General features: G+C 48.0%; 1 protein-coding gene across 1 annotated transcript; it reads left to right on the top strand.

The window, feature by feature from the left end:
• Positions 1–1,042: 1,042 nt before the first annotated feature.
• On the top strand, positions 1,043–25,518 carry LOC311360830 (PEX5-related protein-like; the record flags this gene model as incomplete). The annotated part of the gene is made up of 14 exons (XM_084480926.1): positions 1,043–1,057; positions 9,586–9,681; positions 11,456–11,570; positions 14,098–14,355; positions 15,150–15,273; positions 15,483–15,573; positions 16,629–16,721; positions 16,951–17,070; positions 22,020–22,163; positions 22,492–22,562; positions 22,675–22,884; positions 23,423–23,588; positions 24,396–24,553; positions 25,320–25,518. 14 exons carry the CDS (start codon positions 1,043–1,045, stop codon positions 25,516–25,518), a joined length of 1,860 nt encoding a protein of 619 aa, XP_084337052.1.
• Between the last annotated feature and the right edge of the window lie 281 nt (positions 25,519–25,799).

Below are 25,799 nucleotides of genomic sequence, written 5' to 3'. Positions count from 1 at the left end.
GGAGATGTTGTAAATCACGGCGGTCAGAACGCCTCCTGACATGTCGGAGGAGTGGGAAGTTAATTTCCCAGTTCATTGGTCTTTATCAAAGTGGTTCCTGTTTCAGCAAATTGGCAGCACAATGGTTTTCAGGGGGGTGGAGGGGGGGGGGGGGGGGGATTTTGTGTCACACTGTTCATCCCGCCACCAAATCAACACATCCTTTAATTTACTACCACTAAGATAGGAGTATTTAACACAGCAATACACTGTTTTGCATTGTATAACACTTATCTACATGCTAGTCAACGGTACTAGGATCATTTGCGCACTGAAGACCAGTTACTGGGACAATGAATCCAGCTGCAACTACCACAACTGCCGCCGAACTATTGCATGGTTTATTTATTATTGGATAGTTTTTTTCAGATTTTTTGAACAACCTTTGAAACGTCCCAATATTTGGGATCTGTATACATTTGATAACAGTGTATGTTATAATATTGTAAAGTGGAGCCTTCATCCTCATATGCATCGTGGGAGTACCATCTCACGTTGCTTCGGTTCACCCTCTCGCGCCCAGTACAGGAAGGGGCACGTGAGCTGCAGTTGAGGAAACTGCTCTGCTCGAGCTTTCTTACTTGGAACGGATGCACGGGACAGCCTCCGAAGCCCACTCTCTATCCCGGGCGTGGAGAGAGAGAGAGAGAGAGAGCGAGAGCGAGAGAGAGAGAGAGAGAGAGAGAGAGAGAGAGAGAGAGAGAGAGAGAGAGAGAGATGAACTCTGTGCGGGACACGACGCGATGAACGCCCACACCGCTTATAAACGTTGGCGGTTTAGTTTACGGATAAAAAACACATTAGAGATGAGATGATGAGTGAAAACGTCGAGAAGGCAACGAGCGCTTGAACGCGGGACTCGACATCAGTTACAAAGGGGAGCAGCGCGCGGGCTCTCTCATCCCCAGCACTCGCTTCGAGGGACAGCTCCTCGAGACTTCTGCCGTCAACTGAACACGAGGAGGTTCGCTTTCCCCCTCTGGTCGGGCCGTTTGACGGAGTTATGTACCAGGTACAGGTAAGATATTGAACTAGAACCACATTTAGCCCATATTATATCGTATTGGTCGGTGGTGCGAGCGATTCCGGTCCTACAGAGTACAATGTAGAGTCCCAAGACGACGGATTAGCCGTTTAAATTTTGAGGCGGGGAATGAGCAGCACCGGAACATTGTCCCTCGTTACTCATGCCGGTTTTGTGGGATAATTTCACAGAATGGATAAGCGGAGAGCGGATGTTATGGTTTAGGCTATCTAAAGCTTAAGCCACTTCGACCATATATTCGCTGTCGTGTTTAAAACGGCTGGAAACGAAGTGTGTGAATGAAGTCCCATGGAGTCCAACCAACTACTGGGAGAATCCTTCACACATTTTACATTCACAAATCACTTATATAGTCGTGTATTTTTAGTGGGGCCAGGTTTGCAGAGTCACTTTCAACTACATACGGGTAACAGAAAAAACACTGGGTACAAGTCTGATCCATGCAATACCCTGATATCGTTTCAGTGTCACCTGCATAGGTTAGGTTTTTTGACATCCACAGCCTACAACAATCAATGTTGGAAACAATTCCACGTAATAATTTCGTAAAAAAAAAAGTATTGTAACGAGAACATAAACCTCAGCCTACAGTCCATAGTAGATATTAATAATTGTACAAATAAATAATTGTTAACCGTTATTTGCTCTCAGTAACAACCTTTGCACAAAAAAGCTATGAAATCCTTCAACCTCTGCTTTGATGATAAAGTCTCAAGAAAGCTTTTTAAATGTCGATTCTTAACTGAAGCAGCACACTGATTCTGTTTTTAATCGAAAACTACAAACAATTTCCTAAAGTCAAATCTCCTGTGCATCAATACAGCTTGCTGCATTAATTGCAGTTAGATGTTTTGCTAAACATTGCTATATTGTATTCAATCGTATCGTGACACAAATCCTCAACACCAAGTTCTTTGCCAATGCGCAGCCCTCGCCATAAATAGTGCCAAACAACAAACAGCGAGTCGTATTTCACTGGGTTTCAGGTGTGAATGGTTATTTTGGAAACATTTCTGTTTGGCCATGGGTTAATGAGATCAGAGTTGAAATAGAGAGAGAGAGAGAGAGAGAGAGAGAGAGAGAGAGAGAGATGGAGTGAGGGAGAGAGGGAGCGAGTGGGAGAGAAAGAACTTTAGTGGAAGACATAGAGACCAGCGAGGTGTGAGAGAGCAAGAGAGAAAGAGCTAAGTGTTTTGCTTCCTCTGGGAGAACACATTGTACGGACAGGGCTTTGGGCGCGAGTGTCTCCTCTCCGCTGACAGAACTGTTGTAGCTGCTCCTTGTTTTATAGACTTCTGGATTGGCTTCTTGGCCTGTCCTTTGTTTCATAGAGCAAGTGTGTTTTGTGTCCAACGGTGTGTTTTCTGGAGTCTGGAAGTCCTGCTCCACATTTATCTCTCTTAATTCACTGAAAGTAGTTTGTGCTTTGTTTTGTTTGTGAAGTGAGCATGTTTGCTCACACATTTTGTCGACTGAGTGGCCCGACCGGGAGTCCAACTCCTAACTCTGGAAGTGTTAATGCCTTGCTCTACCAGTTGGGCAAGTTAGGGAAACAAACCGCTTACCCTTGAATTGTTTACTTGATCTACCAGCTAGAACAAGGCAGGGAGTCGAACCCCTGACCCTGGAAATGACAATGCCATGCTCTATCACCTGAGCTAAACTGGGCCGTGATTTGCTGATGTTATTGGCAGATATAAGATATATATCTTTCCACATACCGCATGTAAGCGCATCCTTTTTCTTCACTCTTTAGGTCGTCTGTATCATATAACGTATTTAACATCGCTGGCGGTATCAGAATGTAACGCATGATGCACACAGCATTAGGAAACAGCCCTGATGGACTCCATACCAGGCTGAGTCAAGGTCTGTTTTCAGAGCGAGCCCTAGCTGTTTGGTCTGGGATCCTAAGTGCACTTTAGCACCTGGAGCGCAGCCGCCCCCTCCCCAAGGGAGCAAATAGAGCGGGACCCCGTAGGAGAGGCAGGCCGTAGGAGTCCTCCTCGGGCGATGGTGGTACTGCATACATTATAGAGCATCCTCCATCATCAGGACAAACAACAACATCTTCCTAACGAGGTGAAGGTGTTGGGTCTGGAGTAGCTAAACTGGATCCAGACGCCAGTCTGTGTACCACCAGAAACAGCCGTAGAAACAGCAGCCTCCTTAGAAACAGCAGCCTTACTAAACACAGCCATAGAAACAGTCACCAAAACAGCATCCTTAGAAACAGAATAGAATAGAATACAATAGAATAGAATAAATATTTAATGTCCACCAAGGTGGAACATTTTCTTTGGAAACCTCAATAAACAACAGCCCTAGAAACAGTTACACAAACCAGCATTAGAAATAGTCTGACTGTTGAAACAGTCACACAAACCAGCATTAGAAATAGTCTGACCGTTGAAACAGTCACACGACCCAGCATTAGAAATAGTCTGACCATTGAAACAGTCACACAAACAGCAGCATTAGAGATAGTCTGACCATTGAAACAGTCACACAAACCAGCATTAGAAATAGTCTGACACACAAGCAACAGCATTTGGAACAGCAGTCATAGAAACAGACACACAAACAGCCGCATTAGATACAGTCTGACCCTAGAAACAATCTCCCAAACCGGAACATTGGACACAGCAGCCGTAGAAAAGTTGCATCAGGGGACTCACTGCCCTTCTGACAATTGCAACGTTTGCAAAGATATTTTGTGTCGAGGTAAGTAATACCTGCTATTATTTTAACCTCAAGTTTAAAGGCAGGCAGCATGTAAAGAAGGACGCGCACCTGTTGAGAAGGGCCATGTGGCGTTGCAGAACAGCTAGCACTTAGCCCATAGGAAGCATCAGTTAAGCACTACTAGGAGTCCTAGTACTGATAGTGGGTCGGGAGCGATGTTGAAAAGTATTAGCCAAGGTTTGTATCGTTATTGAGAAAAGTACAAAAGTACCTTCAATGCTCTTTAATACTTGCGAAAATTTGCTGAGGTGTCAAGCTGACATGCCCACGTTAAAGCTTTAGTTTAGTGTCAAGTTTACCTCAAAAGAACAGAATACGAATACTGTGACAGTAAAACCACACACTAAATCTACACACTAAGTCTATTCACAACTATTCACAACTCCGGACAGTATGTCCTCTACCTACCCATGAGCAAGTCCTTAAGCATCTGGCCTCTGGTCACTGACAGTGGGAGGCAGAGCTTCCACATGTTAACGCCCCACTGGTTTGTGGGCACATCGAGACGGGCCGAGGGAGCCCGGTAACTATGGTTACGGCCGCCCAGTCAGCAGGGAGGGAGCGAGAGGGGCCAGACAGCGCTGACATCATTCATGTTGAAGCTGGGTCATACACCTGGTAGTTGGAAGTTTCTGCTGAGCGGCTGAAAATGGGATGATATGGGGCTTGGTCAGGCCAAATAAAAAACACACCTTGCACACTTTTGCATCGTCTCTGCACCGGAGATCCAGATGTTCTGGTTCACCTTTTGGTTTGCATGACCAACTGGGAATTCACCGAATTTAGTTTTTTTAATTAACTTTTTCTTGTAGTCAAAAGCAACGCCAGAACCCTAGTCGTTGTCATAGTAACCCTAGGATGACTCTGGTTGCCATAGTAATCCTCAAAAATGTGCGGATTAAATTCTATTCCGGGGGAAATTAAGGCGTAATCACTGTGTGTTCACTTACTCTGTAAAGGAAGGCGAAAGAATCTAATCTAAATGTAAATATGAAGCGGCACGGACGTAACGATATCACCATGTCACTCTCACGCCATCTTCAACTAAACACCCCCCCCTTGACCTGGCATACAGTCAGATCCACTAGCTGATGGAGCAGGGATCGTCTCCCCCCCCTCCCCCATCAGACCCACACCCCCCCGGGGGGGGGAGGAGGAGGCTGAAGAGTCTCGGAGTAGCCAGGGGTCGTTACGAAGCACAAGGAGGCAGTCCATCAGAGGGCCACCTGCGGAGAGAGGGGCTTAACATTGCCAAGGTGTCCGTCTGGGTCTCTGATGAGCCGTGTGCACGGCGGGCAGAAGGCCCAAACGGCTGACCTTGGAGAGGGTAGACGAGAGTGTCAAGACCGAGGGGAGAGGCCCTGCCGGATCCGGTGCCATGCTGCTTCTCTGGAGGCATATTAGGGAGCGCGGGTCCCTGCCGTACCGTCTGCCGAGGAGAGATGGATTCGGCTTGCTAATTGGCCGTAATGCGGTCTTAGTGTACACGTAGCTCATCGGGAATTCTGCCAACGTGGGTCGGCTCCCTGCTGTTTGCCGTGCAGGTACACGTTGGAAAAATATCCTTGCAGTGCAGGGCTGGTGCTATGCCTTACCATGGAGTTACACCGGAAATCCAACCCCTAACCTTGGCAGGGCTAGTGCCTTGCTTTACCATGGTTTTACACAGGGAATATAACCTCTAACCCTAGCATTGTTAGCGCCTTGCCTTTTCATGCAGTTACACAAGGAATAGCACCACAGTTTTGTTGTATTGTTGCTTTCCTTTACCCACCAAATCAAAGATGAACCATCCTTGGTTCTACCATCTCCTTCCCTGATTGGCGGATGGATGCTCTTCTTCCTGTATGGTCGCAGGCTGACCCAGCAGACTCAACACCAGAGAGCTTGAAGAGAAAGCAGATTTACTGCCACAGAGCGAAGAACCACCAAACTCTATACCTCCCACGCTAATTCTATTTCTCTTTTGTTCGTACTATCTTCACTGTAAGCCCTTGGCTGGCTGTAATTCCTTATCCGTACTGAGGAGCTGTGAATTAAAGTTCCATATTAAGTCTTCAAAATGAATCCCCATTCAAGGCCTGGAAGAAGAGAGGAATCCGCTCCCCGTGTCTGCACCAGGGAAGAGTTGGCTATGTCGGATTATAGAAGATTGAACCGTAGTGTATTTAGCTTGATCAAATATTAAGATGCAGTGCAATTTCTTATGAAAACACCCACAAACCGTAGAGCATATTCTAAAAAGAAATACATGCTAAGACAATAAAATCTCTCCAGCTCCACTGATGCAAAGTAACTACAGAGAGACTTGAAACATATTCATCATTGTGTGATGGACCTTCTCCTCCAACAGAACTGGAACAAACTGGTATCCAAGATCAAGCTTGGTCTGGCGGTCAGGAGCACTCTGTTATTCATAAACCAGGGAGATGTACAGATCAAAGTGTTGCATATGAATCCAGGCTGAATAATAAAGTTACAGTGAGGCCCGTGGTGGAAATACCTTTGGACTGCCACAGCTAGACAGGGATTTCATAACGAGCCTGACACATTGCTGCTGCTAGTCAAACCTTAAAATAACCTGCTTGGCTTTCACTGTTCTAGTCCACATCTTGGTACCGCGTGCAAGGATGTGCAATGACACTAGCTATCCCAATACATACGAGTCTGCCAGAGGTCCTGTTGGCTCTATAATTTAGCATGTGTCAATTCATCTGGCACATGGCACGAGGACTCTTACTTTAGTGACTGTCCCTGGCAGGTTACAGTACGGTAATTAAACAGAAACAGCCACGGGAGAGACTATTTCATGAAAGATTAATTAGAAACGGCACTGCTGGATATAAATATACCATCGCCCTACGCACAGAAACACACACACACACACACACACACACACACACACACACACACACACACACACACACACACAGAACTGGTCAACTCCCATTGGCCACCAGCTCAGATTGTCCCCTAGTAGAAGAATGTGTTTGTACTGGGAAGCTCCCAGTGTCCAGTAGTAGAAAACTGGTTTTACTGGGCAGCTCAGATTGTCCACCAGTAGAAGAATGCAGTTGTACTAGGCGGCTCCCATTGTCCAACAGTAGTAGACTGGTTGTACTGGGCAGTTCACAGTGTCCAGTAGAAGGCTGTGGTTGTACGGGGTGTTGGACTGTGGGAATGGGAGACAAGCAGAAGATGAACAGCGTCAGAGCAGCTTCCTCAGAGTTTGGGGCCAGATCAGATCGGCTCTGCATGGCTCTGTGCTCCAGGGACTCCCAGGGGCTGATGGGAAATGTTTACTCAGCACAGACAGAAGTTATTTTTAGGCCTGAGCATCTCCTCCAACAACAGAGCAAGACATCACCACCGGACGAGCGACATTACCCCAGTCAGGCAGGATTAGGAGAGAGCGAGAGAGACGGAGAGATGGAGTGTGTGATAGATGTTTTACACCACAGGGAGAGAAGACTAAGACATAAGACAGAGGAAGACGGAGAAAAAGAGACTTCAAAACCGCTAAAAACATATCTCAATATCGCTGTGCTCATCGCTCTGTCTAAAGAAATGAAGGAGAGAAGGAGCGAATGAGGGAGGGAGAGCGAAAGAGAGAGATGGAAAGGGAGAGAGGTCACGATTGAGTGCGGCTGTGAATTGTTAAAAGGTTGGAGGAAAGGGCGATCTGAGTGTGGCAGCATATCAGCTCAGTTCAGTTTAATCTGCTCTGACAGCTAGCTGACAGCTATGCCACGCAAGCATGAGCTTAGCTAACATAGCCGGAAAATAACATTATGTCAGACACATGCTAATTTCCAGTAATCCACAATGATGATATGTATGTTTACGATGATATGATATATTTGTTAAACCTAACCTAAATCATTTTCAGGTGATCAGGTGACATCATAGGTAATACGTATTTAGTACTTGTGGAAGCATTTGTGGAACAAATACAAGAATATTTGGAAGAAAGCTGTGCCATTTTATTTGGCGGACGTTGTTCAAAGTCAGAGATGAATAGCTGCATAACAGCATGGCCCCCCCTTGACATTGAGAGGTAGGTACAGGGATCACGACCGGACAGCTAGGAACACAGATATGAATGCTTCCGGGAAAAATGAAGATCTGATTACCGGGATCCCAGCCGGTCCGGCAGCCATGCGCCCGCAGGGTCCATGTCCAGGGAAACAGGATCCCTATCATCACAGGATCACAACACAGGCGTCGTCTGTGGACAGGTAGGACAGGCAGAGAGACAGGCAAACTGACAGACATGCTGGTGTTCAGCAGGATATATTTCTACACACAGACAGACAGACAGATAGACATATTTATAGACAGATACACACTAGGCATGTTTGAAGAAACACAGACACAGACATATGTAAAGGTAGACGTAGAGGTAGGTAGATGAGTATACAGACAGATAGTCAGACAGACAGGCAGACAAACAGGTAGCCAGGGAGCTAAACAACAAGATGGCTATGCAGTTACCAGTATACAGACAGACAGACAGGGTTCTAAACAAGTAGATGGCTAGACAGGCTAGACAGGGAGTCAGATAGACAGGAACTGGTTTCACCTCTTGCTCATCACAACGTGTCCGGTATTGATTTCGTATCTATTAATAAACCCCAGGCTGATTATCTGCTCACTGGCCTGAACAAACCCTCAGCAGGAGACGGAGGCCCCCTGCTGAGGGCCTTCAAGTGGAATTCACTTCTTCTGATCATTCCTGCCTTGTTTCTCTCCGACGAGAGGCATCTTCAGCTCTCACTGAGTCACCTCACAACCTCTCTCTCTCTCTCTCACTCTCTCTCTGTCTCTCTCTCTCTATTTGGTTTCAAAGAGAGAGAGAGAGTGTCCTGCAGTCCTCACAGACTTCTCATTTGCCCGTCGTTGATATACTGTGACCTGTTGATTGGAATCAGTGCAATCAGTGCTGTTATGTCACCATACAAACACAGTCAGACAATCAGACTCAACAAGTGCAATCCAATAGTCTCACTGCAGTTGCATTTCAGTTCCCTTAGTTTCTCTGTAGCCACTCTCTGTCTTAGTCAAACGGCATGGCCACCAACCAGCTGCTGGGCTCAAGCTCTAGCCATGCCATCATGGATGTACACGCCTGTGTTTGGTTGTATGTGTGTATACATGTACTGTATGGGCATGTGTGTTAACACAGTGCAGGGAAGATGTGTCAAAGCAGAGCTGGAGTGATGAGAGAGTTCTGGTTCACATAAGCAGTATATAGCCACACCTCTAATCCTAATAAGCTGTCTCATTGGGTAGATCGTAGTGCCTGAGATGTATTCAGTACCTGTGTGTGGGGTTTCTCCATCTTTCATTTCATCATGAAAACACTAATGATGACCCCTGGGGTTAGTTTGTTGTTTCTGCTTAGCGCAGCAGATAGGTGGGGCTCCAGTCTTAATGACACAGACCAAAATAGATGCATGTTTCAAACATGACACTGTAGTCTTTCCCCATAATTACGGTTCGCTGATATTTTCAAATTCCTGCCTCAGAGCCACCGCTTCTGGGAGACGGCAAAATGAAGCAGTTTAACAACATACTTTTATTTTTGTCAAGCTAGGTCCAACATTCATTGCGTCAATACATTGAGTAGGAGGTCAACTAGGTCAGCTAGCCAAGTGCATACGTCGACAGCGTCTTGGAACCTCTCTGATGACAGTGACGTCATGAACCCGTGAGTTGCTGCCACTGACTGGAATCGTCTCGTCTCACTGTTGTAGGGAACAGGGGGAAGGGTCGTTGCCATGGTGCTGAAGGAGCTTCCTGGTAAAAAGACAGCCTCAGAAGGAAACCCCCTCCTCACCGTGACAACCAAGGTTGGCATAACGACCATCTGATGGAAAAGTGGTGCAACCCCTCCCTGGTCTGTTAAACGGCAATCTATTGCATTTCCATTTCCGGCAATCTATTGCATGTCAGCTCTTTCACTCGTGGTTAAAGGGGACATATTATACCACCAGGTATATTATGACATCACAGGTGGGCGTGTCCACCTAGATGTGCGCTGGATGGATCAGTCTACCAGCCTGCCCAGTGGACAGTAGCAAACGTTGCTCATCTTCACACATCTAGGTGGACACGCCCACCCGTGATGTCAGAAGCTGCACATTTTCAAAACGGATTGTAACGGCTAATCACACTCACACCTGGTGGTGTAATATGTCCCCTTTAAGAAAAGTCATCGCTGATGCGACGCAGTCAGGCCACACCCGCACAAATGTTGGTAAACCACATTTTTGTTAATAATTAATAATTAGTAATCATTTACATATTTGCTTTTTATAAATTGAAAGTTATCATATAATTTTTTTTGATTAGGTCTTGAAACCTGAACCTAAAACAGCTTGGGACAATTAGCAATACCAAATAATGAATCTGGTGATAGGTTGTTGCATAGCTTCAGGCTTTACTAAACTGAACTAAGCTAAAACGGGAAAAATGGGAAATTAGACTTTACACAAATTCAGTAGTTCTTTACGAGAATGCAACCTAGAAAAGTAGGCACACTTTTAAGTTAAAGTTTCAAGTTTTCTCTCTGCTCCATCTCTATCTTCTCCACTCTCCCTATTCTCTCTTGTCTGCGACTCTGTCTTTATTTTGTTGGAAGCACTCCAGCAACAAATTGAGTTTTTCCCTTGTGTGTTGTGACTGCATAGACTTTAAGATCTGTCCTCTGATGTCGCAGCTTGCTCCACTTTAAATGATCTTCTTTCTACCAAGACATCACAACCCTGATCCACATCCCCGTAGCCCCAAACCCAAAGCTTCACCCTCAAAGACAGACACTGATCAAATGGATGGAGATCTCACCATCTTGTGACCAATTTGTACCCAAATTGCCCGTTCATGCCATTATAAATAGTCCATTGGACAAAACTTGTTAACAAGGAAAGGATGCAGCGCTAAATATCTTGAATGAAATCTCACAACGTTTAATCCTTTTCTGACAAAAACTATCTGAATACTGTATCTGTATTCTGTATCTGAATATGCTATCAGTATACTGTATCTGAAAACTGTATCTGTAAAGTGTATCTGTATACTGTATCTGTTTACTGTATCTGTATACTGTATACGTTTCAAGTTCAGTTCCGTTAAAAGCTTAGCTGAAATTGAATATGTTATGAAAATCCTGAAGTGGAAAATGAAAAAAATGTATGAAGAAAATGAAGTTGTTAGCAAATTGTTTAACACTACCACTGTTAGGGTAATATTCCCTGTGAGGTAAATACTAGAGCAAGGCACTGCCAGGGTTAGGGATTATATTTCCAGTGTGGGTTTATAGACTAGCACAAGGCAATTGCAGAGTGAGTAAGAATGGTTTAGGCCCTTTGTAGGTAAATCGTAGAGCAAGGCACTGTCATGTTAGGGTTATGGGTTATATTAGATATTATATTAATAGCTGCAAAGGGTTATTTTCCCTGTTTAGATAAACATAGTAGAGCAAGTGTTAGAGGATAAACTCTGTGTAGAGATGAATAGCAGTGGTTAGGGGCTCTATGCTCTGTGTAGGTTAATGGCAGAGCAAGGCGGTACCCGTGGCAGCTGCATGACCTATACCTGTTCTAAATGAGTGTTTCCTCTGGCCAGCGGGTGGGCGAGCAGCAGGAGATACGCCCTCTACTCAGTCCCTCCATCGATGACTTCCTCTCAGAGAGCCGTGTGGACGGCCCCACTCATCGGCCAGTCACCTCGAACACAGCAGGTACCCCCCAAACCTCATTAACGCCTCCCTCTGGAACACCCTACGTCAACCCAACCCCCCCCCACCGCTCCCTCCTACCTCTGCTTCTCTCCTCCGCTCATCTCTCCTCTCTTCCCCTCAGCTCTGCTCAGCCAACCCTTTCTCCACTTATCTCCTCCTCCTTCCACCTCCTCCCCTTCTCCTTTCCTCTGTCCTCTGCTCTCTCTTTTTCCTCTCCCATTTCCTCTCCTTTTCTACATCTGTCCTCTCCCCTACCTGCTCGTCTCCTCTCTCTTCTCCTCTCCGCCTCTTGTTTCTCCGTCCTCTCTCCTCTCCTCTGTCATCGATTCTCCTCCTCCCCCTGTCTCCTAGGATGTCTTTCACCACAAAGGTTGTTTGCCTCTGCTTCTTGTTGTCTCATACCATGAGGCAATACTGTTTCCACCGTCTTACAGCGAACATTGCATACGCTTTTGAAAATACTGTTTAAACAAATTCCATGAACAATTTATTGGTCATTTATTCGTGCAGCACAGAGTGAACTTTAGATATAGGTGATTAAGGAGCAGGTAGGGGTGAGGAATCTCTCTGAAGGATGCTAACCCTGTCAGGCCCTGCTGTTAACCTCCATGTTCCAGTGAACTGACCTTCACCACCAGTTTGTTGCTGGTTAGAAACCATAAGGCTGGAGCTGTCAATCCTTTTTATCTAGAAATGTGTTCAATGTAAACTAGATTAATGGTCCATATTATGCGTGTCATCGCATAGTATTGATCTTTTATGCAAACACAAAAATTATTGTGGCCTGAGAATGATAAAATCAATAGCTTTTTCTGGTGAGGTCAGAGGTCACGATTGATGTTGGTCAAAACAAAGATGGACACACCAGAGAAGGAAATCAGAAATGTGCTGTACGTAGGCATGTCAATTAATAGCATAATTTTATGTTGTGACCTTAGTATCATGATATTATTGCATCATGACTTACCTATCATGCTAAAATTGTATCGCTGCTTATATATCATGATAATACTGCATTGTGACAATATCGTATCGTGACGTAAGTATCGCGATAATATCGCACTGTGACGTAAGTATCGTGACAATATTGCATTGTGAATTAAGTATCATGATAATATCGCATTGTGACTTACTTACGGTGATAACACCCCTCAGACATGCCCCTATCATATTAGGTGCTGATACAGCCAACAAAGCCACATGTGCATCACACTCTGTGCTACTGCATTACATCAACAACAAGACAGTTGATCTTCAACAACAACAGCGCACACTCACACCACTGTGCTTTACCGCAGCTAGACTAATGCAGCCTCACCATCAGATCTTTCATTATGTCACTCCGCAACCAGATTGCACATCACACACATGACACAAAAACAAGTTTTCAGGGTTATTGTTATATTGTTCACCGGATGCTTTCGCAATTTCAACTTCAATGGATTTAATTAAGTATAGCGACAATATTACAAGTGCACTGCCTCCAGCCCAGGAGTAGTTGTAGGAGAACGGGTTCATTTAAAATAGGCCTACTTATTAAGCGGCATCACTGAAACACAGCATTACCGTTTAGCCTACTGCCCAAATTCCAGCAATATATTTATGTTTCCAACCATTACAAAAAATGCTTTATAAACTAAAGTATTACAACAACATTATCGCTCCTCCTACACAGTACAAAGTAACACTCACCCATCACTTCGGATCGGTGGAAATCCATCCTCCGATCCTTTCAGGGAAAAACGTTAAATGACCTCATGCGGTCGGGCGTCCTGTTTTAGTTTAATGAGCAGCTCCTTCTCGATGGCAATAGATGCCAGAGAGTCGGGTCTGTCCGGTTGCATTCCGCGATTCCGCGAGTACGTTTTAATGCGCTTGAGAGTTGAGAAAGATCGCTTGAAATTCGAAAAAGTCTTCTCTCCAAACGATCGCCTTGAAAAAGGCAAACGAAGGAGATCAGAAACAGGATCGCTAGGTGGTGTGAAGGTGGTGGCCGTAGTAGTTCATATCAACTCTCTCACACTACCCGCCAATGTTTCAAACTTCCCTGATGACATCACCGGGGACCAGCGCCGGCATATTGCTGGGCCCTGGGGGCGTTCTATCACTACACATCAACATTTGATTGGCTGATGACACACGTCAGTCAAATTTATTATGCAATGGGAGGTGGTAGCTTCAACAGAAGGCTAGCAATACTTCTAGTGCTGGCCCCGCTGGTCCATGTAGCTGTGATGCGTTATTCAGCTGAGCTCAGCCTTACAAAAAGAACCGTTTTCCTTCTGGAATTATATTGTAATGTACTGAAAGAAATATGGAATTAAGATGCGTTCAGACGCACATTAATGTAATTTTGAAAATAAAATAATATATATATATATATTATTTAGATTTTGACAGGGCCAGCAGAGAAGGCCCTGCTGCCACTGTCTCTTACGTGTTACGTGATGATATCGTATTGATGGTGACCCCGGTGATCTCCACCCTTACTCACCTGCTGTCCCCCTCCCTTCCCTCCCTCCCCCAGTGCTGAACACATCTCTGGACCTGGTGGACCTGAGTGACCCGGGGGACGGGGTGGTGAGGAGGTGCTCCAGTGGCAGCAGTGGAGGAGGAGGAGGAGGGAGGAGGAAGGGCAGCAGCAGCAGGAGCAGCCCCCGCAGGAAGAGGGCACCAGAGAGCGACCTGATCCAGGTGGAGGTGGAGCGCCTGCCGCCCAGCCCCCACACGCCCCGCACGCCCCGCACGCCTCGCACGCCCGAGAGGATCTCCCTGGACTCCCCAGGTGAGAGAGAGAGAGCGAGAGAGAGAGAGAGAGAGAGAGAGAGAGAGAGAGAGTATATAATGGATAACTTGTCGGCAACAATTTAATTTTTTAATAATTTAAAAGTTCCAATTAATAATAATTAGTAGTCCTGTTATTCTCCCTGTTTGTTCATCCACATTTCCATGATGCACTCCATTTAATAAAGGCATTATCATCAGATCAGTTAATGCGGTGAATCGTAATGTTCCCTCAATGTAATGCTCTAAGCCAGACCCCGAGGACGGCCGAGGATAAGGCAACACCATGATTACATTTACCTAAACCACGCTTCAGTTTATTTGGTCATTTGGCTGAGAGGGTTTAGAGCAGTCTTTGGATTCAGGTCGGTTTAGTCAGAGCTTTCAGAGTAATGAAGAGGATTCTCGCCCTCTATCCTGACAAGACTCTGAAAGCTTGTTATCGTCCTCTGCTCAACCGTTAGGATAACGCCACACACAGCTCTCAGGTAGACACAGGAGCCCTCCAGGCTGAGCATGTCTCCCACCTGTTTTGACCTGTCCTGGTCAAGAGTACTTCCGACAGCGACCTTTCCGACCACTGTGGTTGTCCCGCACTCAGCAATAGAAAAATACATGCTCTGCAATGTTCAGAAAGATCCAGAATGTTCTGAAATGTTCTGAAAATGTCCACAATGTTCTCAAATGTTCCACAATGTTTTCAAATGTCTCAAATGACAGTCTGTGGTCTCTGCTGGAGAGATGGGATGACTTCTTCTTCTTCTTCTTCTTCTCCTTTCTCCTTTGTGTTCTCAGTCAGTCTGTCGTCTCCGCTGGACAGATGGGAGGACCTCACCATGGACCTGGAGGCCAGTGTCAGCCGGCGGGGCCGGCACGAAAACAAGTGCTCCTCGAACCACTCGTCCAGTGAGCTCCTCTGGTACGTCATCGCTGTCGACACAACCGGCAGTTGTTAAAAAGACCATACATCTGCATATTCCAGTTGCAGAACAAATGCGCCCAAGCCAGACCCGGTAACATGTACCCTCCTCCATTTGACCTGTTACTTAAATCTAATATGTTCTATGATAATATGACATATATGTGTGATATTTGATCTGATCTGCGTGGCCTGTGCTGTGTTCCCAGGTCTGCAGAGTTCAAGACGGACCCTTCCACCAGGATCAACTTTGACGTCCGGAGTCTGGACGAGGGCGACCTGCTCTCCACATCCCCCCAGGTCAGTTCACATCCCCCCAGGTCAGTCCACATCCCCCCAGGTAGGTCAGTTCACATCCCCCCAGGTAGGTCAGTTCACGGCCCGTAGGGAGTCTCAAGGCCAGGGTGGTGGACCCTGAGCTGGTAGGAGCCCCATGGCCTGGATCTGACTTCACCAACATCAATCCCTAGGGGATAAAAGCTCCTAAATGACAGAGGAACACTTTACAACAAGGGTACATTCATTTACCATTAGCCAACATCAGTGAATTCACTAAATTCAATCAAGTAAATAAACTTACTGCTAATTAACAGCTTAGTCACCATAAGTAAATGCTGGTCATTTACTTGTGGTGATCATGTTAACTAATGGTGTTCATGCTAACGAATGTATTAATTTATACATTATTTAACAGAGTTAGGGTTAACCCTATACCACTAACGCTAACCTCTATGCAAAAGCTATATAATAATGCTTATTACTGCATTAACTACCCATTAATTAATGGTTCATAAGATTGGTCAAACAGTATCTCTGATAACCCCAAAGATCTCGCGTCGAGAGACATCCTTCATCTATTTAGGGACATATGGGAAGACAATACATCCTTCCCCTGTTCAGGGTCCCATTTTAGTCCCTCCAGGATTTGTTGGCGCATCAAATCAAGCCTCATCAACCGATCCCAGTAAAATTGAGCAAGCTTGCATATTTCTCTGTGCAACATTTCCACATAGAGGGACCAACAAATAAAAATCATTTCAATCAATCAACCCTCTTCATTAATTCTGTTTATGAAAAGCAGGCACGTTTACCAACAACATTTAGTTCAAACTCAGCCAGGACCCCACCGCACACTTGTAAATTCTGTTCCAGACAGAGCATCTGAGGGTCTTTATCCAGTGATGTTGAGTAGAAATATTAAGTGTGAATGTTATTATGGTCTGCAAGGTTAGTCATGTCTATTGGAAGCGACGCACTGTTTGCTTCAGCCTTCGTTTTTTTAAACATTTGTTTGTGTGTGTGTGTGTGTGTGTGTGTGTGTGTGTGTGTGTGTGTGTGTGTGTGTGTGTGTGTAGGACTGTGCCCGGCAGCGAAGAAGAGCTCGCTCTCTCTTAGCGAGGAAACTATCTCTGGAAGACGAGTTTGTTAAAGCGAAAGCTGCTGTGGAGGTACACACACGTACACAAACACACACACACACACACACACACACACACACACACACACACACACACACACACACACACACACACTCTCCCACCCCCCCCCCCACACGCACACACACAAACACACACACACACACACACACACACACACACACACACACACACACACACACACACACATTAAACTGATCTGTGTGTGTGTGTGTGTGTGTGTGTGTGTGTGTGTGTGTAGTCCGACACAGAGTTCTGGGATAAGATGCAGGCGGAGTGGGAGGAGCTTGCGCGCAGGAACTGGCTCGACGAATCGGAGAGCAACAGCCCGCTGGCCCCCAGCATCTCACCTGTGGAGAAGGTAGGGAGACCCCCTGGGAGGAATGGGGGAGGCAGGGAGAGAAGGTAGGGAGACCCCCTGGGAGGAAGGGGGGAGGCAGGGAGAGAAGGTAGGGAGACCCCCTGAGAGGGAGGGGAGAGACAGGGTGAGGAGGGAGGGAGGTGAGATTAGAGAGTCAAATAAGGGTGAGAGACTAACAACAACTAATTCTATTTCCTGTGTAATGTGGGATTTTTCCCTCTAAAGAGGACTGTCTGTCAAACCCCAAAGGCTTTGATAGATTCTCTCTCCACCCCCCCACCCCTCTCCCCCCCCGCCCCCTCCCCCCCCCCCCCCCGTGGAAAATAAAAATCGTGATGTACTTTGAAAATCCTTACCGTCAACCCATCGCTAATCCCTGTTTAATCCCTGGGGAGGGCGGAGCGTGGCCCGCGAGTCTCGTCCACGGTCACATCACTTACATCACTCAGCGGGTCAGCGCCCCTCCTCTGATCAGCTCAGCACACTGAGGCGCCGCGCTGCTTTTTTAGAGCCGTCCACACGTGCTGGCGCTCAGCTCCGTGTTTTCTTTTCCCGACACAGCTTTGACTGCAGCTTTCTTTGACATTCTAGAAGCGTCCAAATCTGAACAAACCCAAAGTTAGTTCAAGGAGTTCCCGGAACAATTCTAAAATGTGTCTGAAATAACTTCCATCATGCCCCGATCTGGGAAGGAAAAAATATTGTCGTCTATCGGGTTTGAGCGTTCATTTCACTAATTAGAATTCCTGTTCGGTCATTAACGGCGAATAATCGTGAGGATGACGACTATCAACCATTGTCTTCCCTCCACGGAAGCCAAGCAGGAAATATTAGCAACACTGAAGATAAAGTAAAATGATCAAAGATAATCATAAAGTGAAGGCTCTCGGGCAGATGATTTATAACCAGGTTTATTAAAGTATATGAGGAACCATTTTTAATTAATGGTTCATGCGGTGCCACGTTGACTGTTTAACCCCAGAGACAGTCCCTCCTCATCCATCACACGTTATATCACACACCCTGATGATCTGTTCCCAATATGACTTCATTAATCCTGGCTACCTCCTGTTGTTGTTCAGTCTATATACCCTACACACCCTCTTAAAAGGAACACCACAAAGCTGCGTTTGTACTGGGAAGCTCCCAGTGTCCACCAGTAGAGGACTGTGGTTGTACTGGGCAGCTTATGGACAGCTTATTTCACAGAAAACGTTCCCTAAATGCAGGTGTGTGGCCTCGTGACTGTTGCTCTCATGTCTCTGAATCCAGCGGTGTGGCCTGGTTGCTGTTGCTCTCATGAGTGCTGTGTGTACATTCCTGTGCCATTCTCTGCCTCCGTCGAGTGCTAAGAGCCGTAATCCTGAGCAAAGGTTGAGCGTAAACGACCCAGAGCGTGTAAATATCAGCGACGGGACTTGGCACAGACTGCAGAGGGTTCCTCATAATGAGAACAGATGGTGGTGCGAGGCTCCCCACCTCCCAAAGTGCTTTCTACGCTGCGGGACCCATCAGAATTGCTGCAGTCCTCCACATCGGATGGGACATGTGTCTGAACCAACGTCATCCTTTCGGTGTGATGACGATTTGCTTGGAAGAAGATACTCCTTCTTCTGCTTTTTCTTGGCTTGATTGATCAGCAAAAATCAATCATCATCATATTTTACCACCAAGTAAACGCTCTTTGAAGCCAGTACCCTCTGTGTTGGGAGTGGCTGCTTCAGAGTGTGCATACTGTGTGTATGTGCATCACACACACACAAACACACACACACACACACACACACACACACCTGCGCCTTGCATGTCGGGCGTGTCACCTCTCCCTCGGAGGACGAAGCCATCGCTGCCAGCAGCGGGGCTTTGTCCTTCAGCTGATCTGTGAACATATGGAGGCTGTCAGGGGAGCCTACACAGCAGCCGGCCCGGCCCCACCCCCCCCACCCCCCCACCAGGCCAGGGTTGATATATGGCCCTCCTCACAGGCATTCTGCCGACTAGGAGATTCAGCGCCATTCATCTCTCCGCCGTTAGAGGAGAGTCTGTCGGCTTATTAGAGAGCATGCACAAGCACACCCTGCATACACACACATGTAGTACGCACACACACCCCTGCATACACACACATGCGCAGTACGCATACACACCCCTGCGTACACACACATGCAGTACGCATGCGTTCATGCCTGCATGCATACACACATGCATGCATGTATGCACACAGACACACACACACACACACACACACACACACACACACACACACACACACACACACACACACACACACACAGGCATGCATGCACGCATGCAAGTATGAATATATATACACACACAGACAAGCACACACAAAAATGTGTGCAGACACACACACCCCTTTCAGCTTGAATCGTGTGGCAGAGGGTACATTGTCAGTGCTGCCAGTGCTTTTATATCCTCAGCAGTTTAATGGACAGAGGAAAGGCATTAATCATGCTAGGTTAAGGACTAGGAGTTATAATGCCTCTGTAGGTACAGCAGGGCACCAATACTGCTGTCAAGGTTGGGAGTTCCATTCCCTCTGTATTGTAAGGTAGAGCAAGGTGTAGGGGTTCAATCCCCTCTGTATAGGTAGAGCAAGGTGTAGGGGTTCAATCCCCTTTGTATAGAAATAGGTAGAGCAAGGTGTAGGGGTTCAATCCCCTCTGTATAGAAATAGGTAGGCGTTTTTTTCTATCCCTGCGGTGGCGTTTGGAAAGCCAGCGACCCCACGGAGCGCAGAACCACTCCCCCGAGCCGCCCGCACGTCTGCCTCGGCTTCAGCACCTCGTCTTTTGTTTCTGCTCTTTATCGCGCCACTGCAGAACCGGAGAACAGCAGGTTCTGAGAGCGTGAGCGGGCGGGAGTTATGGATACCGGCTCCCTATTTATAGAGCGGCTGAATGACGGAGAGAGAGCCGCGACCCGCTGCATGGCAGCTCAGCGCCGTGGGACGCACGCGCAGAGGAGCCAGACTCCAGAGGTGGATGAATATTTCATCAACGAGGAAGCAGACATCAGAACGGAATACGGGGGGCTAATTAACCTCCACCCGGGGCCGGGACCCCACGACCTGCGGTGACACGCTGAAGGCGCCCTGATGGGCCATTGAGTCAGGACCCAGTTGGGCTGAGATGCGGTTCTAGTGTTGCAGTGGGGTAATTAACAGCTCACCTGGCCGTTTCAAATGGTGATGAAATTTTGTGTTTTTTTTAGGGCATCAAAACGCACGATGCCTACCTCTGAAATCAATGTTGTTGTCTGCCTGTTTTGAGTTTTTTTAATGTGTAAGTGCCTCGCGAGAATCCGTACAGCCCATAGTAAACAGACAGCGGTCCGAGGCAAGAACCAAGAACATGTTCCCAGTCCTCTGTTCATCTCTCATGGCTTCATCACTCATTGTGTCATCCCCACATTAATCCATTGTCCAATCCATTGTCAATAGAGCCCTTCATTCAGTTGGACTGCTTAAACTGGTCTTCACAAATGTTACATAGTCTTCACAAACGTAAACTACTCTTCACAAATCTAAACTAGTCTCCACAAACTTGAACTAGTCTCCACAAAACTATGCTAATCTCCAATAACCTAAACTAGCCTTCACTAACTCTGCTCACCTTCTTACTAGCGTCAGCATAATTCAGTTCACCCATGAATCCAACACCTCTAAAATGGTCCAGGAAAAACCTTTCCCATAGAAACCCAGTGCAGGAGGAAACAACCCTTTAGGCTACAGGTAACCACTGCTGTCTACTAGGAACACACATCTCAACACGCACCATTACCCTGGACTCTGTCCAAGCCCAAATGATTGCCAAATTTGCCTTAAAATGTCTGGAATGCGGCCCTAGATTTAGTAACACATTGGCGGGATGATTCATTTAAGGGGATGGCTGGGGAGCCCGGTGTGAGTCAAGGTCGATACTAGGTTCATACCTAATGGCTCAAGGTCAGCTTGGCCTTCTGCATCACACACGGCGCAGAACCATCGATGCAGGCCCCCGGCATGGAGGCCCACTGTTCAACAGGGGGTACGCCCGGGAGTGGATGACCCCTGAGGAGAGGTGGTGCTGTAGAGGTGGTGCTATAGAGGTGGTGCTATAGAGGTGGTGCTGTAGAGGTGGTGCTGTAGAGGTGGTGATGTAGAGGAGGTGATGTAGAGGAGGTGCTGTAGAGGAGGTGCTGTAGAGGTGGTGCTATAGAGGTGCTGTAGAGGTGGTGCTGTAGAGGAGGTGCTATAGAGGTGGTGCTGTAGAGGTGGTGCTGTAGAGGTGGTGATGTAGAGGCGGTGCTGTAGAGGTGGTGCTGTAGAGGCGGTGCTGTAGAGGTGGTGATGTAGAGGTGGTGATGTAGAGGTGGTGATGTAGAGGTGGTGCTGTAGAGGTGGTGCTATAGAGGTGGTGCTATAGAGGTGGTGCTGTAGAGGTGGTGCTATAGAGGTGGTGATGTAGAGGTGGTGCTGTAGAGGTGGTGCTATAGAGGTGGTGATGTAGAGGTGGTGCTGTAGAGGTGGTGCTGTAGAGGTGGTGCTATAGAGGTGGTGCTATAGAGGTGGTGCTGTAGAGGTGGTGCTGTAGAGGTGGTGCTATAGAGGTGGTGCTGTAGAGGGGGTGCTATAGAGGTGGTGCTGTAGAGGCGGTGCTGTAGAGGCGGTGCTGTAGAGGCGGTGCTGTAGAGGTGGTGCTATAGAGGTGGTGCTGTAGAGGGGGTGCTATAGAGGCGGTGCTGTAGAGGCGGTGCTGTAGAGGCGGTGCTGTAGAGGCGGTGCTGTAGAGGTGGTGCTGTAGAGGCGGTGCTGTACAGGTGGTGATGTAGAGGTGGTGCTATAGAGGTGGTGCTATAGAGGTGGTGCTATAGAGGCGGTGCTGTAGAGGCGGTGCTGTACAGGTGGTGCCGTAGAGACGGCGCTGACGGTGCTGGTTCTGTTGCAGGGCTACTACTTCCACACGGACAACCCGTACCGGGACTGGCCCAACGCCTTCACCGAGGGCCAGGAGCGGGCCCGAGAGGGGGACCTCAACACGGCGGTCCTACTGCTGGAGGCCGCCATCCTACAGGACCCCCAGGACGCCGAGGTCCGTTACCATGACCACAACCCCCCCCCGGCAGCCAATCACGATAGCTCACGGCCCAACCCATCAGAGTCGTGACTTCTTTTCTGACTTTAGATTTACTTATCTTAGTAGTTGGTAGTTAGTAGAGAACATATGTTTTGCATAGTCCGGACATTTGTGGACAATTATGTATTTTATGGTATTATCAATATATTTGTATGATATTTCCTATGTTTTTCCCTCCATGGATATGGTTTGACTACTCTTATCTACACTTCTCTTATGTGTGCCTCTATTCGCCTGATACTGGAATCCTCCCTTTGAGATTTATTTTGACTCTCCATCCCAGGCCTGGCAGGTCCTGGGCACGACGCAGGCGGAGAACGAGAACGAGCAGGCGGCCATCGTCGCCCTCCAGAGGTGAGCACCACGCTCATATACACAATATACATGGGGAAGGGGGGGGGGAACCCTGGTGATATGAAACAGGAAACAGGAAACGGAGGAGCTCTGCGCTGTGTCCCCCCCCCAGGTGTCTGGACCTGCACCCCAACAACCTGTCGGCGCTGATGGCTCTGGCGGTGGGCTTCACCAACACGGGCCTGCAGCGCGACGCCTGCCACGCCCTGCACCGCTGGATCTGCCACAACCCCCGCTACAAGCACCTCCTGTTGGACAGCGCCGGCCCCCAGCCTGGCCCCGCCCCCGCACCGAGCCACGCCCCCAGCCCTGCCGCAGCCAGGTACGGCGTGGTAGACGTGTGTGTGTATAGCGCGCACACGTGTAGGAACGCACACATGTGTATATGGTCAGCCCGTTGAGACCCTAACTCTGATTAAGGGCTGCTGTACAAACGAAATGTAGAGGGGAACGCACACAACGGCCCAACAAACACCAACACCCAACTTTCGAACGTTGGCCGAAGTTGGCCAACACCAGTTTTTCATGTCCGCCAACGAAAAGCTTCATCCGACAATAGCCAACCACCACCTACAGTTGTGGCCCACTGGGTCGATGTGGGCGTTTGGTTGGGCAGTGTGCAAGCACCTTAGTTGTGTAAGATAGATAAAGATATATCTGTCTATATGTGTGTGTATGTGTGTTTACATACTGTAAATATGTGTGAATACATGTGTATGTATCTGTAAATGTATACTGCATCTGTTCATACTGTATATTTAGTATTTGTAAGTATATATGCGATGTATACATCTACATGCATATGTTTCCTGTTTATGTATATACAGTGTGTGTGTGTGTGTGTGTGTGTGTGTGTGTAGCCAGCAGCTGGCGGAGGTGAAGGCTCTGTTCCAGGAGGCGGTCCTACTGAACCAGGACGGGCTGGACCCGGACCTCCAGACGGGCCTGGGGGTCCTCTTCAACCTCAGCTCTGAGTTCCACAAGGCAGTGGAGGCCTTCACTGCTGCCCTGTCCGTCAGACCCCAGGTAGGACCACCCTAACATAACCTACACTCACCTAAACTAACCTACTTTAACCTCACCTACACTCACCTGACTAAAGGGCTCTTTATGGTCCCACGTTCACGCAACGCAAGGGCGTTACGGACCCCTTACGTCCTTGCGGACCCTCCTTGCGTCCACCGCAAGGGCCTGACGTGCGCCTCCCAAAAATTGTAACCTTCCGTCGAGGCGACACAGCCGCAAAGCACTGTGATTGGTCCGCTCACTAAAACCTGACGCAGGACCATAAACGTTCACGACTACGCTGAAGCGTCTGCGGGGTCCTTGCATTGCGTGAACGCGGGACCATAAAGAGCCCTTTACTAACATAACCAACACTAACCTAAACCAACCAACCAACCCTCCGCTAGATAAGGAGGCCCTTCACACTAACCTAAACTAACCTACCGTCCGCTAGATTAGGAGGCCCTTCACACTAACCTAACCTGCCCTCCGCTAGATTAAAGAGGCCCTTCACACTAACCTAAACTAACCTGCCCTCCGCTAGATTAAAGAGGCCCTACACACTAACCTAAACTAACCTGCCCTCCGCTAGATTAAAGTGGCCCTACACACTAACCTAAACTAACCTGCCCTCCGCTAGATTAAAGTGGCCCTACACACTAACCCAAACTAAGGACGTTAGGACATTAGGGTTCGAACCTAGAACCTTTATGGTGGTGGTTGTCAAACCCCCTCACCACTCCACGCCCCTGACCACCCTGTCGATGAGAACCGGCCCCTGCACCGCGGCGTGGCCCGGCCTCCAGCGTGACACTGTGGTTCTGGTAGGACTACCTGCTGTGGAACCGTCTGGGCGCCACGCTGGCCAACGGGGACCGCAGTGAGGAGGCTGTGGAGGCGTACTCCCGGGCCCTGGAGATCCAGCCGGGCTTCATCCGGTCCCGGTACAACCTGGGCATCAGCTGCATCAACCTGGGCTTCCACAGGTAACCTGCAGCCCTGCACACAGTACCCACACTGGCACCGTTCTGGATCACAACCCCAACATTCACACAACACAGTACCACACTGGCACCGTTCTGGATCACAGCCCCCACATTCACACAACACAGTACCCACACTGGCACCGTTCTGGATCACAGCCCCCACATTCACACAACACAGTACCACACTGGCACCGTTCTGGATCACAACCCCAACATTCACACAACACAGTACCACACTGGCACCGTTCTGGATCACAGCCCCCACATTCACACAACACAGTACCACACTGGCACCGTTCTGGATCCCAACCCCACCTCCAAACACACAACACTCGTACTGTTATGGATCACAACCCATACATACACACATTATGGCCAGTGTCACTGCATTATATGCGTAATATAGCAGGATACATATACACATATATACAATGGATGTAACTGTAATCATTAATGACAGTGCTTTACACAGGGAGTCCACAGCACAGCATGTATATGAGATGCAATATCCTAGAGGGTACCTTATGTGCAATATTACAATATACGAGATTAAATGCTACTCTAATGTAATCTAATGCAACTCGTATGGAATCTTCTAGAAAGACACAGCCTTATGTAAGACTTTGAAGCCCTCCAGCTGAACATAATACTGAGACTAAAGCCACTGTCTCTTTAAGAGTCTAGTATCGCAGGGGCTGCCAGTGATTGGCTCACCTTGCAGTCTTTAAGCCCTTTCGCCCTGTCTGCGATTGGCTGACCCCTGCAGGGAGGCGGCCAGTAACTTCCTGACAGCCCTGAAGCAGCAGAGGCAGAGCCAGCGGCCCAGCCAGCCCGTCATGTCGGCCAACATCTGGGCAGCGCTCCGCATCGCCCTGTCCATGATGGAGCGACCCGAGCTGGTCCACGCCGCCAGCGTGGGCGACCTGGACCTCCTGATGAGGGCCTTCGACATGGAGGACATCTGACCCCCCCCCCCCCACCCCCCACCCCCCAGCCCCCAGCCCCACCCCCCCCAGCCCCAACTACAAGGACAACAGCGACGCACAGTGGAGGTTAGGGAGTAGCCAGGTTGCCAGGTTGGTGGTGCTGGGCAGGGAGGTTGGCAGGTCTGGGCATGGATTTAAGTAAGAAAAATAGCGACGACACGACAGACACTGAGGACCGGCTGCTGACGGAGCTGTTACACTTATATTATGGGATGGATGTCCTCTCCTGGATTCTCCAGGGGTGTAGGGGGCAAACATCA

This window comes from Micromesistius poutassou (genome assembly GCF_964030765.1).
Source record: "Micromesistius poutassou genome assembly, chromosome: 16".
NCBI lineage: Eukaryota > Metazoa > Chordata > Actinopteri > Gadiformes > Gadidae > Micromesistius > Micromesistius poutassou.
This window is presented reverse-complemented; position numbering and strand designations above follow the sequence as displayed.